Here is a 12,154-nt window from a genome sequence, read left to right as displayed (position 1 = left end):
CTATTACGTGTGTGCGCACAGTGGTTTGACCTGTGTACACGCCGTGTCGCGCGTGACCACCAGAGTGAGTGCAGTTGCCGCCTTCCCTGTGTGTGCGCCACACCCAGGCCTGTTTGTCCTGTCCCTCTGCATTTCTGCCTCTTGACCGCCTTCACCTGTTTTCCTCCCAGCTGCCCTCCGCCAGCCACCAGCCTGTTTTCTGTATCTGTGAGCCTGGGTTTGCTTCGCTTTTGTTTTCTAGATTCCGCGTGTAAGTGACATCTTGTGCTGTTTGTCTCCCTCTGTCTGGCCTGCCTCACTTAGCACAGTGCCTTCGCGGCCCATCTGTGTTGTGGCAGAGAACGGGGTCTCTTCTTTCTTTGTGGCCAGCTGGGCTCCCGTCACACACTGCAGACTACATCTTCCTTATCCACTCATCCATCAGGGGACACTTAGGCTGTGTCTGTATCTTGGCAGTTGTCAGAGACATCTGATTTCATTTCTCTTGAGTAAATAACAAGGAGGGGAACTTCTGGCTTGTATGTCAAATGTGTGTTTAACTTTTCAGAAACCACCGAGCCTTTTCCTAGCGGCTGTCCGTTCTGTAGTCCACCTGCAGGGTGTGAGAGTCCCCGCTTCTCCATCCTCACCGACACCGGGTGTGACCGTCCTCTCTCATCGCTGCCCTTCTGACGGGTGTGCTGTGTGGTTTTAATTTGTGTTTCCCTGATGACGCATCATTCACTTTTCTATGTGTGTATTGTCACACTGACTATCTCTTCTTACCTTCTGCCCATTTGAAATAGTGGAGCTCTTGGCGTGGTGTGGTCCAGCCACCTGTGGCCTTCTTTGGGGTTTACTGACTCATCGGTCTATCCCATCCCTGCTCAGTACACTTGCCTTCTCAGCTACCCCTCCCCTGACTACCTCCAGCCTGTCCTCAGGTGTCTATTTTAAATGCCACTACCTTAGAGTGGAAGAGCCTTCCCTGAGCCCCTTTTGCCCTGTAGTAAATATGACCCTGAGAGGAGCAGGCATGCTCTGGGGTGTAGAGAGCTTCCAAGCCAGCCCTCTGGGCGCCGCCTCATGTCTGCAGCCCTAGAGTGTGTGTGAGAAGCAGTGTCCATATTGAAAGTGGAGCTGGTCTGGGCACTTCCAGCCCTGGAGAGCAGTGACTATGCTGAGTGCTCTGCCCTCAGGGCCCCAGACAGACCCAGATGTACCTGGAGAAAAGCAGGAAACTTCAGGAAGATCAGTGTCATGAGAGGGGATCAAAGGAATACTAGCAGTAAGAGGAACTCCACCACAAGAGCTGCTGCTGCGAAGTCACTTCACGAAGTCACTTCTGCTAAGACTCTGTGCGACCCCAGAGATGGCAGCCTACCAGGCTCCACCATCCCTGGGATTCTCCAGACAAGAACTCTGGAGTGGGTTGCCATTTCTTTCTCCAATGCATGAAAGTGAAAAGTGAAAGTGAAGTCGCTCAGTTGTGTCCGACTCTTCACGACCCTGTGGACTGCAGCCTACCAGGCTCCTCCGTCCATGGGATTCTCCAGGCGAGAGTACTGGAGTGGACTGCCATTGCCTTCTCCGCCACCACAAGAGAGAAATCCTGAAATTTTGAAACAATGCTTTTTTAAAGAATGAGGGTCCAGTTTTCATGGAGCAGTTTGAAGCAGGCCATTTTTTCCTTCACGTACTTTTTCCCCAGGCAAGACTGCTGCGCTCAGTCCTAACTGGCAAACACAGCAGATCTGAAATGACTCAGAATCTGGAATATATCAGATTATTCTTGTATGTCCAAGTGGGAATCCAGAAATAATTCTATAATCTCAGAGCTTGATACCAGAAGTATCTTACTGCAGCATCTCTCAGCTAATACGTGGGCATCAGAGTAAGTTTTCCCTCTGCTGTAAGGACAGTCTCAGCTAAGTGGTGCCTGTTGCTAAGTTGGAAACCAGTGTAGCAAGAGCATTTGTATGTGTCTTTCCTTGGCATTTAACGCTTTTCTAGAAATACTTGCTTTCCCTCGGATTTTGTACCTGTGAAGTTGTTAGATTCCGACTAAGTATATGCTAAGCTCCTTGGCCTTGTCCCACAGCTCCCTGGAGTTCTGCCCCCACGCCCAGACCTGCTCCTGCTGCCTGGCGTTCTGGCTGGCGTCCACCGCCGTCCTCTGGTCACCAGGCTTGTCCTCAGTGTGTACTCTGTTGCTGATTTCAACCGTTGTATTTTTTGCATTTCTAGAAGTTCATTTTGGGTATTTCTTTTTTTTTTTTTTCATTTTGAGTATTTCTTATACCTTCCACTTTTCTCCTTATATCATGTCCTACCTTCGTGAGTGTATGGAGTATATTTATGATAGCTGTTTTAAAATTCTTGTCTACTAATTTTGTCATCTCTATTTTATGGGTGTTTTGTTTTTTTTTTTTTTTTTGCTTGTCTCTTCATTATGGTATTTTCTTGCTTTTTTGTTGTTTTTATTGATTTGTAATATTTCAAATGTGATTCAGTATATTCAATATATGTATTTTCAAATTCTTTTCTATTATAGGTTATTACAAGATATTGAATATATTTCCTGGTTTCTTTTTTCATTTGTTTGGGTTTTGTGGGGGGGTTAGGTTGTGCTGGGTCTTTGTTGAAGTGGATGGACTCAGTTGCCCACGACTTGTGGGATCTTAGTTCCTGGACCAGGGATTGAACACATGTGCCCTGCCTTGGAAGGTGGATTCATAACCACAGGACTGCCAGGGAAGCTCCGTGTTTTGGTCTTTTTTTAATGTTGACTGGATGCATGACATTGTGGATTTTACATTGAGTGCTAGATTTTTTTTTTTTTTGTATTCCTTTAAATATTTGGCAGTTTTTTCCCTGGGATGCAGTTAAGTCCCTTGAACAGTTTGTTCCTTTCAGAGGTCTCTTCTCAGTGTTTTTAACGGCAGGTCCAGAATAGCCCTCAGTCAAAGGCTAATTTAGCCCCTGGACTGAGTCACGGCCTCGCTGAGGACTGGGTTTGTTGCGGCAGGACAGGAGCTGCTCCCACTCTGGCCCCACGCGGCTCCTCCCCGGCCTTGGAATCGGAGCATGCTTGAGCTCTGATCCGTCCTGAGCCGGACGCTCAGGGGGAAGCCTCCTCAGCCTTCTGACGTTCTCCTCTCCTGTGCTCTGCCTCACAGATTCTGGCTGACGTGGGTACTCCAGATCTCGAACTCTGTTTCGTCTTGAGGAGACTGCCCTGCTCGGCGTTGCAGCCTGGACGCTCCAGGCAGCGAGCTGGAGCCATTACAGCCCCCGCCTCGATGCCCTGTTGCTGCCTGCCGTTGGGTGTCTGAAGACCGTTGTTCCATAAACCCTGTCTTTTTTCCCTTTTAGTTAGAGAGTAGATCAGTCTCTGTTCTTTCATCACGGCTACAAGCAAAGCCTGTGACAGTATTTCGAATGTTAGGAACTCATTTAAATAAACTCAGGTCTTTCCCTTCAAGCTGCCTTATCTTACTTTACCACACGTCATTGATTATTTTTTTCCTCCCAGTAGAATAGACGGAAATAGTAAGACAAAATACAATTTAAATTACGTCTTAAGTCACTTATGGCTCCATCATCCCAGCTTGTTTTGCAAATTGGCTCTTCTAGATAAATATTTTTAAGCTACAGTCTGTGGTTTTATTTTGAACCTCACTTTTAGTTACTACAGTCTTCATACTTAGTTTAGTGGCTGCACAGGGACCTATTAATATTCCACAATGTATTAAACCTTACGTTTGGCAATACGTTTTGTTCTTTTAGGCAGTTTTGCAATAAATATCTTCAAATATCATCCCTGTTCTTAAGGATGCTCAAAGGGAGGAAGGCAGGAGGGATGATATTCTGTTATTTCAACCTGCATGAATAGTTAGGCTACTTGGGATATTTAGTAAATGTTTGTCCAATGATTGAAGTAGAATATAACTTAAAGTTCAATTAAGCAAAATTTTCAGTTACCTTTTTAGGAATATTTTTGTTCCATTGGGCATTTATTTTTATGGGAGGTTAAAGTAGCTAACTGTGAAATGATTGTTTCCTTCTACTTATTAAATTAAGTCCATATTTTCTATATGCTAATTATTTCATCAATTTTGGAAGTATTATTAAGTGGAAGATCTTTTTCAGACAAACTTACATGTTGGAATAATTTTAGATTTACAGAGAAGCTGCAGACAGTGCTGAGGGCTCCGTAAGTCCCCGCCCAGTGTCTGTCTCCCCTCATACCAACATCTTACATGTCTCTAGTGTGCTTATCAAAGCCAACACTGGTGTCGTGGAATTCCAGACTTTATTTGGAATTTGCTTTTCCACTGATCTCCTTGTTCTGTTCCAAGATCCAGTCCAGGATACGACATGGATTTGGTTGTATGTCGCCTCGTGTCTCTGTGACTGTTTCTTGTTATTTTTTCATGACTTGGGCGAACTCATTGAGTCATTTTGTGGACGAGCCCTCACGTTGGGTTTGCGGACGTTCTTCTCACTGTTAGACTGGGGTGACGGGCTTGGGAAAGAGCACCACAGAGATGAGCCGCCTCTCTCATCCTACCAGAGACGTCCACGGGGTGTCACTGGTGGTGGTAACTGACCACTCGGTGGGGGTGGGATCTGCCAGGCTGCTCCACCGCAGAGTGACTCCCTCCTGTGTCACCATCTGTGCTTTGGAGCGCGTCCCTAGGTGCAGCCCGCCCGCCCGCAGGTGAGGGGGCGGGGAGAGGATGCGGACATATGTTCCAGGTTCTTGTGTTGGGGAGCTTTGTCTCTGCTCCTCCACTGTTGGTTTCTCCCCGAGAATTTGGTTATAGCTCCTCGGAAGATGGCATAAGCAATATAGGATGTGTGCTTCTGCCCTTGAGGAGTTGAGTCTACTTAAATGGAGAGCATTTGAACCAGAACCAGGCTAGGGCTTCCCAGGGACTTAGTAGTAAAGGCCCACCTGAGTGGAGGAGACCCCGGTCAGATCCCTGGGTCGGGAAGATCCCCTGGAGAACGGAGTGGCAACCCAACTTCTTTCTGGAGAAGTCCACGGACAGAGGAGCCTGGCGGGCTACAGTCCATGGGGTCTCAGAGTCAGATGCGACTGACTCTTCACTAAGCTGAGAGGCATGAGGCTGGTGACGGAGGCAGCACCTTCTGCAGAGCTGTGGCCCCGCCGCGGCTCAGGCTGGCTGAGAGGCTCCTGCCGGCGCGCCGCCCTCACGCTCTGCTCTGGCCACAGTCTGCCTCCTGAGGGAACTTCACAGCAGACACCAGTGTGGCCTCGCTTAAAAGCCCTGTGACTTCCTTCGGTGGCCCCTAGGGTGAGACCGTAGGTTTGCCTCCTGCTTCAGCCCCACACGTGCCCTGCTCTGTAGCCCCAGGTCCCCGCAGGGAGGGCCCTGCAGCTTTGCCTGAATGCACGCTGCCTCCTCACACCTGCCGAGTTCGGGGAGCCTCCTCTCCACCCTGCCTGCTCCCCCAGCCCCTGACCCCTCCACTGCTGCCTGACAGCTTGAGCCTTCTGGTTGTTGCCTTGGATTTGCCAGTCACTCTGCTCCTCCTCACCTTCTTTAAAGATAGGCACCTGTGTGTGTGTGCACGCTGTCCGCACTCCCGTCCATCAGCTGCCACTCAGGCTCCACCCGTCTGCTGATCGCAGATTCAGTGGCTGGCTTCCAGTTCTCATCTTTCTCATGCACTTCTGTTTGGGGCTCCTGGCTTCTGAAATGGCACTCTCTCCTGGTGTTTATAGCTGCTTCCTCATGCTCTGGCCGGTTTCTGCTCCTCCGTCTGCTCTGGAGCTCTGTCCTCAGACCTCTCTTCTCTTCAGCAGTGCTCCCCTCTGTGGCTTGTTAAACATTCCCATATCTTATTCTCAGCCTCCACCTCCTCACTGCTGCTGGAAGCAGAGCCTCTCTTTCCTCCATCCGAATCCCTTGCAGGCCTCCTCAGACCTTTACGCCAGAAAGTATAAGACCACTGTCTCCCTGACCCATCTTCTTGTTTTCTTTGCAAGGCCTGCGTCAGGAAACAATTGGAGCGTCACATGCCACAGGGGTCAGACTGGGATCAAGGAAACAGGAAGGGCTTCCCAGGTGTCGCTGCCAGTACAGGAGACAGGAGAGACGCGGATTCGGTCACGGGGTCAGGGAGAACCCCGGAGGAGGGCATGGCAGCCCACCCCAGTGCTCTTGCTTGGAGGAGTCTGGAGGGCTCTGGTCCACAGGGTCACAGAGAGTTGGAGATGACTTAAGCGACTTAGCACACACGAAACATGAAATATACTCTCCCCTCTTCCTGAGACAGATAGACTTACATGAAGACCTAGAAGATCAGATTCAACTTGCAGACTCCTGGGCTTTCCAGAGCTGGGTGTCAGCGGTCCCTGAGAACGGGCCCCCAGCAGAGCCCTCTTCTCTCTCAGCCAGGGCTGTGTGCCCCCCGTGTGAGCTGCTGCTGCGGGCCGCCCTTGTGGCGTACACCCCAGAGGGCGTCCGCTCGCTGCCTCAGGGGACCCAGGGGGTTCTGCGGGGCTCCTGGTGGCGTGTTCCCCGGACCGCGTGTGCACCGCCTGTGGAGGGGCCGGCCTTCCTGCAGGCGGCCTGCTTGTGTCCCCTCCACGTGGTGCCTCTTGCCTTCTCTGGGCCCCTGCTCCCCCTTTGAACACCTGCTCATCCTTCAGAATGTGGTTTCTACAGGCCTCATCTTTTAGTCCTCTCTTTAATACCCTTATTTTGGACTTAATCTACCCAGCTTCTTCTTGGGTTTCAGAAGTGCTTTACTGTGATGAAGGCTGACTGTTCCTGTCTCCTTCCCTTCCTAAACTGCCGTCCTCTTAAGAGGACCACAGTTTGGTTTTGCCCCCAGTCCTGACACGGAGTCTCAGAAGTGGGAAGTGCTTATTAGCAAGTGTGGCTGGGCTCCGCCGCAGCTCTGGGTCCCCCTCCTGTTGTGGTAACCCTGTCACAACAGGAAATGAGCTTGCTCTAGCATGACTTGTTCGTCCTTGACTCATGCTGGTTCCCGTTTCTCCCATCTGTTCAATAATCTTCTCTAGAGTCGTGTGGGCTTCTACTTCCACATTGACTGCAAACACAGTTCTGGAATTGTACCCTGGCCCTGGAATTGATCATGCATTCGGGGACCCCTGGCTCTTTTTTTAAATAAGTTCTTTAAGAAGTCATTGGTAACCAGCATGCCAGTGTATAGTTTAAAAGTGTACATGTTAAGTTTTGAGTTATTATACATCCATTAAGCTATCAGAACATTTCGATAATGGATATTGATGACTTCCAAGAGTTACCTGGCTTCCATATCCATCGTGTCATCCCTCCTCCTCCAGCAGCTCCACTTTCTGTCCTCATAGACGAGTTTGCGTTTTATGTGAGGAGGGGCACTTATCTTTTGGTCTGGCTTCACTCAGCATAATTATTTTGAGCTTCATCTGCGTTTATGTTACCAGTAGTTTCCTTTTTACTGCTGAGTAATAGGAATCTATCGTTTTAAGAATTGAATGTGCTCACCTCTGGCAGTGACCTCCCCCTCCCCACCACTTTGGATCTCAGGAGAAAATTCATCTGGGGCTTGAGGCCGCGTTCCTGTAAGATGACTGGGTGCTTGCAGGGGCTTGAGCTCCTCAGGGCACAGGAATAGTTGTGATCTTTGCACGTCCTGTTAGTGTTAATGAATGCTGGAGAAAAGCTTCCTCCTTTATTGGGGGGGGTGGTGTCTCTGTTTTAAATGCATACCTAGTTCCAGTTTTAGAGACTGTTCTCTCAGGTGGGCATGAGGTTAAAGGTATTTTTGCACCTCTTTCTAAGAAGTACTCTTTATTTCTCAAATATTTTTGTATTGGTGAGGAATTCTGAAGTAATTGTGCTTTTTTCTTTAAGGGATATGCCAGCAGTTTTCTAGGATTTCTCCTGTGATTTTTTTCCCACTTAAGAGTAATTTTTGAAATATATTTTGAAAAGGTTCACATGGTTCTTCAATCAAAACAATGTAAAAGGTATACAGTGAGGGGCTTGAAGATGTATTTATTACTGCTTCTGCTTGGCATTCTGTTAAGTCAGACATTCAGGACACCTTGGAAAGAACTGGGCCCCATGTTAAGACTGTGAGAGGTGTTTCTTTTTTTTCTTTTTTTTTGCCTCTTTGTGCGTGTGTGTGAGAGAGTATTTTTTGAACAATACTTTAGGTTTTGTTATAAGATGACCCAAATGGTATGGAATTTGTCTGCGATATGGGAGACCTGGGTTTGTTTCCTGGGTGGGGAAGATCCCCTGGAGGAGGGCGTGGCGACCCACTCCAGTCTTCTTGCCTCAAGAATCACATGGACAGCAGAGCCTGGCGAATTATAGTCCATGGGGTCGCAAAGTGTCAGACATGACTAAGCACAGCACAGTCAAGCGTCTTGATTAAATTTCTTGGGGGGTGGGGAGAAAGAAATAGTTGTGTCATTTTGCAAGTAAGACACCGTTGTTGCTCCCAGTCAACGCACCCTTCTGCCCCCCGCCCCCCATTGAAGTGCGCTTGTAGTTTGGGGTGTACAGGAGAGTGGCTCAGTGTTTGTTCCGATTATCCTCCGTCACAAGTTAGCACAAGCGGGGCTGCAGTCCCCCATGCTCTGTAGTGTAGCCGTGTTGCCCTCTTGGGTCCGTTTTGCTTGGGATGAGACGTGGTTGAGGGTCATTGCAGTGTTTGTGCTGAGTCAGTGGAGTCTGGTGCAACTGTGGGAAGCTGTTTTGGAGGCAGACATGATGGCCCTCCCCAGATGCAGTCGCTGTTAGGAGCGGGGGGGACACGGTGCACCTGTGTCACACGCCCGTGCTCCCGGGCCGTGAACGTGGGCGTCCGCACGGGCGGTGGGCCGGGCCCACTCGTCCTGAGGTCCTGCGAGCACGGCCTCATGCGCGCTTGCTCCGGTTAGGGCCTCTCTGTGGATAGCACACATGCTGTCTTCATGTGCATGCAGCAGGTCTCTGCCCAGGGTGATGGATGCTTTACTACTTTACCGCTTTATTCTTTCTGCCAGTGTCCTGGGGCCTGTTTTTAATGCTGTCTCCCTCCACCTCCCTTTTTTTTTTTTTTTTTTTTTAGCTCTGCTTATGATAATGTCAACAAAGTTCGAGTAGCTATCAAGAAAATCAGTCCTTTTGAGCACCAGACCTACTGCCAGAGAACGCTGAGAGAGATAAAAATCCTACTGCGCTTCCGACACGAGAACATCATTGGAATCAATGACATCATTCGAGCGCCAACCATCGAGCAGATGAAAGATGTGTATCCTTCCCAGGCAGCTGCTCCGTCGCCTGGGGTCACACGCCTGGACGCGTCCTGCTTGGGGGGGGGGCGGGGTGTGGAGTGCAGCTTGTAGGGGGGCGCTGTCCTCCGCTTGCCAGTTACTGTGCTGGTTGCATCATTGACGGTTTTTCTCCGGTTCAGTTTTCCAGTTGTCAGTAACTATTCTCAGTATCTGTCAGTTTCAGTAAAGATTTCCTTTCAGTAAGTGCAGTTGTGGAAAATGTTGGTGAACACCTTTTCCGGTCATGCTCTTCCCACTTAAGGTGTGGTTGGTTATGATGGTGAACAGGACAGAGCCATGGACTGTGAAGAGGGGGCCTGCACGGCAGCAGTCACGTCCAGACTGTCCTGATCTGAGCAGGGTGGGCTGTGCTGAAGGGGCCCGTGCGGAGGCACGCGCTCCACCCCGGGGAGGCCGGTCTCCCGGGCGCTTCCACGGTTACCAGCTCTGCTGAGTCTGCTGATCTCTCAGTGCAGTGCCTCCCCTGCGCCTGTGGTCCTGCTTTACCTTTTGCCTTAAAAATCACGTCTCCGTCAGATGACACGCGTTCCAGTCGTGTCTCCTTCACATCCCAAGCGTGTCCCCGCTGGTGTGACTCTGTGGATGTGTGATGTGTGCAGAGACATGAGCTTAAACCCCTGAACACTGACGGAAGCACACTGAGGTGAGGTTAGACGCGGGCAGCGTTTACGGTTTATTTTCCGTGGGAACGAAGTCAGCTGCGCCTGAGGTTCTAGACGCTGAGAGGAGGGTGGGCCGGACAGCCGAGGGGCGCAGCCCACAGGCCCCTTGGTAGCGCAAGCGAGCACTGTCTGATGTGTTTAGTCTCTTAGCCTGAACTGCAGAGGCAGACAGGTAGACCAAGGGCTGAGTTTAGTAGTGAGTGTGTTCTCAGCCTGTGTTTCCAAAAGTTTTATGGTTGGTTTTTGTGGGGAAGGAGGGGGACAGGAAGGCAGGTCAAAGACCAATGAAGTCGGGAGTTGTTGCTGGGCCAGAGGAGAAAGCGCCTGACGCCGCCCGCCCCTCTCAGCGATGCCAGGGGCTCCTCTTGGTGGTGGGCCGCTGGGGGCGCAGGACTCAGGCCCGTCTCCTGCACGAGGCCAGGTCTCCGCTGGGGCGTCAGCGCACGTGCTGCCTCACAGGAGCTGAGGCGTAGGGCACAGCTCCGGACCCCTTCCGCTGAGGTGCGCCTGCCTGCCATCAGGTTCTCATTTCCCTCCAGGGCCTCAGGATGGCATAGTGGATTGTTGGCGTTCCTTTTGTTTTCAGTGCTTTGCTGAGTGTAACCAGCTGTTTCGGTATGTTACCTTAACCTTTCCAAACAGATACATAGTACAGGACCTCATGGAAACAGATCTCTACAAGCTCTTGAAGACGCAACACCTCAGCAATGACCATATCTGCTACTTTCTTTACCAGATCCTCAGAGGGTTAAAGTATATCCATTCAGCCAACGTGCTGCACCGTGACCTCAAACCTTCCAACCTGCTGCTCAACACCACCTGCGATCTCAAGGTCAGCCTGGTGTTTACTCTCACTTAGGGTGTAGCTGTTGAAAACACTTGTTTTACTGGGACATGTTTGTATTTATTGTTATTCGTATTTAAAATTATACCAGAAATACTTGAAAGCAAAAAGAAATGCAAGAGTGCTAGTCTTGTAATACATGGCAGAGGTAAATAAGGAGGGAGGCCTGCAGATGGCTCAGATACGAAGAAGGGATTATAGAGTCCAGTGGAAGCGCGTCTGAGTCTGAGAGGGCCTGGACACGTGAGAGGACACCTCATGTTCGTGGGTTGGAAGACTCTGTGTTCTTGAGACGGCAGTGTTCCCAGTGTGGTCCGCAGACTTCATGCAGTTCCTGTCAAAGCCCCAGGTGCCTGTTTTTGCAGAAACGGACAGGCTGATGCTGAGATTCATGTAGAAACTCAGGAGACCCAGAACAGTGTTCAGGAGGAGCTGCTCTAGAGGCCTCACTCTTCCTGGTTCCCAGACCTACTGCCAGGCTGTGCTCATCAAGATGGGGTGGTCCTGGCAGGAGTGGCATGTTGCTTGTACATCACGGAGGTAGAGTGTATGCTTATGGTGCCATCTGCGGTGACGGAGGCTCTGAAAGGAGCGCCTCCAGACCCAGAGGAGAAGGCCGCCGGCTCTGGCCGGGGCCATGACGTGTCAGGAAGGAGGTGGCATCGTGCTGTCCCTCCCAGCATGCCAGCCCTGCAGTAGGTGAGCGGCCGTGCCGGGTGCAGGGGACCGCAGACAGAAGGAGCCAACAGCAAAGGGAGAAGTGAGGGGCCTCCGCCCCAGCACTGAGGCCTGCTCTGCATGGAGAGTCTTCTGGAACTGTCAGTGGCCCTGTCTTCAGACAGTTAGCTTATCTGCTGTCTCGGGTGTTTACAGCTGTGTAGCAGACAGCCTGTGAGACGTGGTGGAGGAAGCTTCCTGCATCAGACACGGCTGGTATGGACTCTGTCACCCCTTAATATCCTTCTGAGTTAGACTCTTGCCCTTCCCACATGGGGTGTAGCCCCCAGATCGCTGTCCGTGGGTCTGGGCACATGAGTCAGGGTGGCCTGAAGGATGAGGGTGCGCTTAGGAACAGCCAAACCTGGTCAGCTCAGTGGTTTTCTTTAAAAATCACAGGGATTATTTTGATGTCTCCTACTGCTTTTCTTTTTTTCTTTCTCTTTGTTTGTTACCTTCACAGTCCTGTTACGGCAGATTGCTTTTGTTTGGTTTTAGAGAGCTATTCTTAATCTTTAAAGTATGTAATATTTCTGGGAGAAGTTAACTTTTGCGTGAAAATGCTCCTCCTTGAGAAGAGGACACGGAAGCTACTACTTTGCCGCCTCTTCTCGGCTGGTGGAC

The 12,154-nt window shown here is 50.4% G+C and overlaps 1 protein-coding gene across 3 annotated transcripts in view; it reads left to right on the top strand.

Annotated features, from left to right (window-relative positions):
• Window positions 1-12,154, top strand: part of MAPK1 (mitogen-activated protein kinase 1) — a 55,396-nt gene that overhangs the window by 26,213 nt on the left and 17,029 nt on the right. For 2 of the 3 annotated variants that reach the window (XM_061141393.1, XM_061141392.1), the window contains exons 2-3: window positions 9,082-9,264; window positions 10,612-10,801. In XM_061141393.1, the coding sequence (XP_060997376.1) occupies window positions 9,082-9,264; window positions 10,612-10,801 (373 nt within the window). Of the gene's footprint in view, window positions 1-7,159; window positions 7,991-9,081; window positions 9,265-10,611; window positions 10,802-12,154 lie in introns of those variants that run through there. The other variant, XM_061141394.1, reaches the window with a different exon arrangement.

Source organism: Dama dama, chromosome 5 (genome assembly GCF_033118175.1).
Source record: "Dama dama isolate Ldn47 chromosome 5, ASM3311817v1, whole genome shotgun sequence".
In the NCBI taxonomy this organism is placed as follows: domain Eukaryota; kingdom Metazoa; phylum Chordata; class Mammalia; order Artiodactyla; family Cervidae; genus Dama; species Dama dama.
The sequence above is the reverse complement of the archived record's forward strand: the minus strand, read 5'-3'. Positions and strand labels throughout refer to the sequence as shown.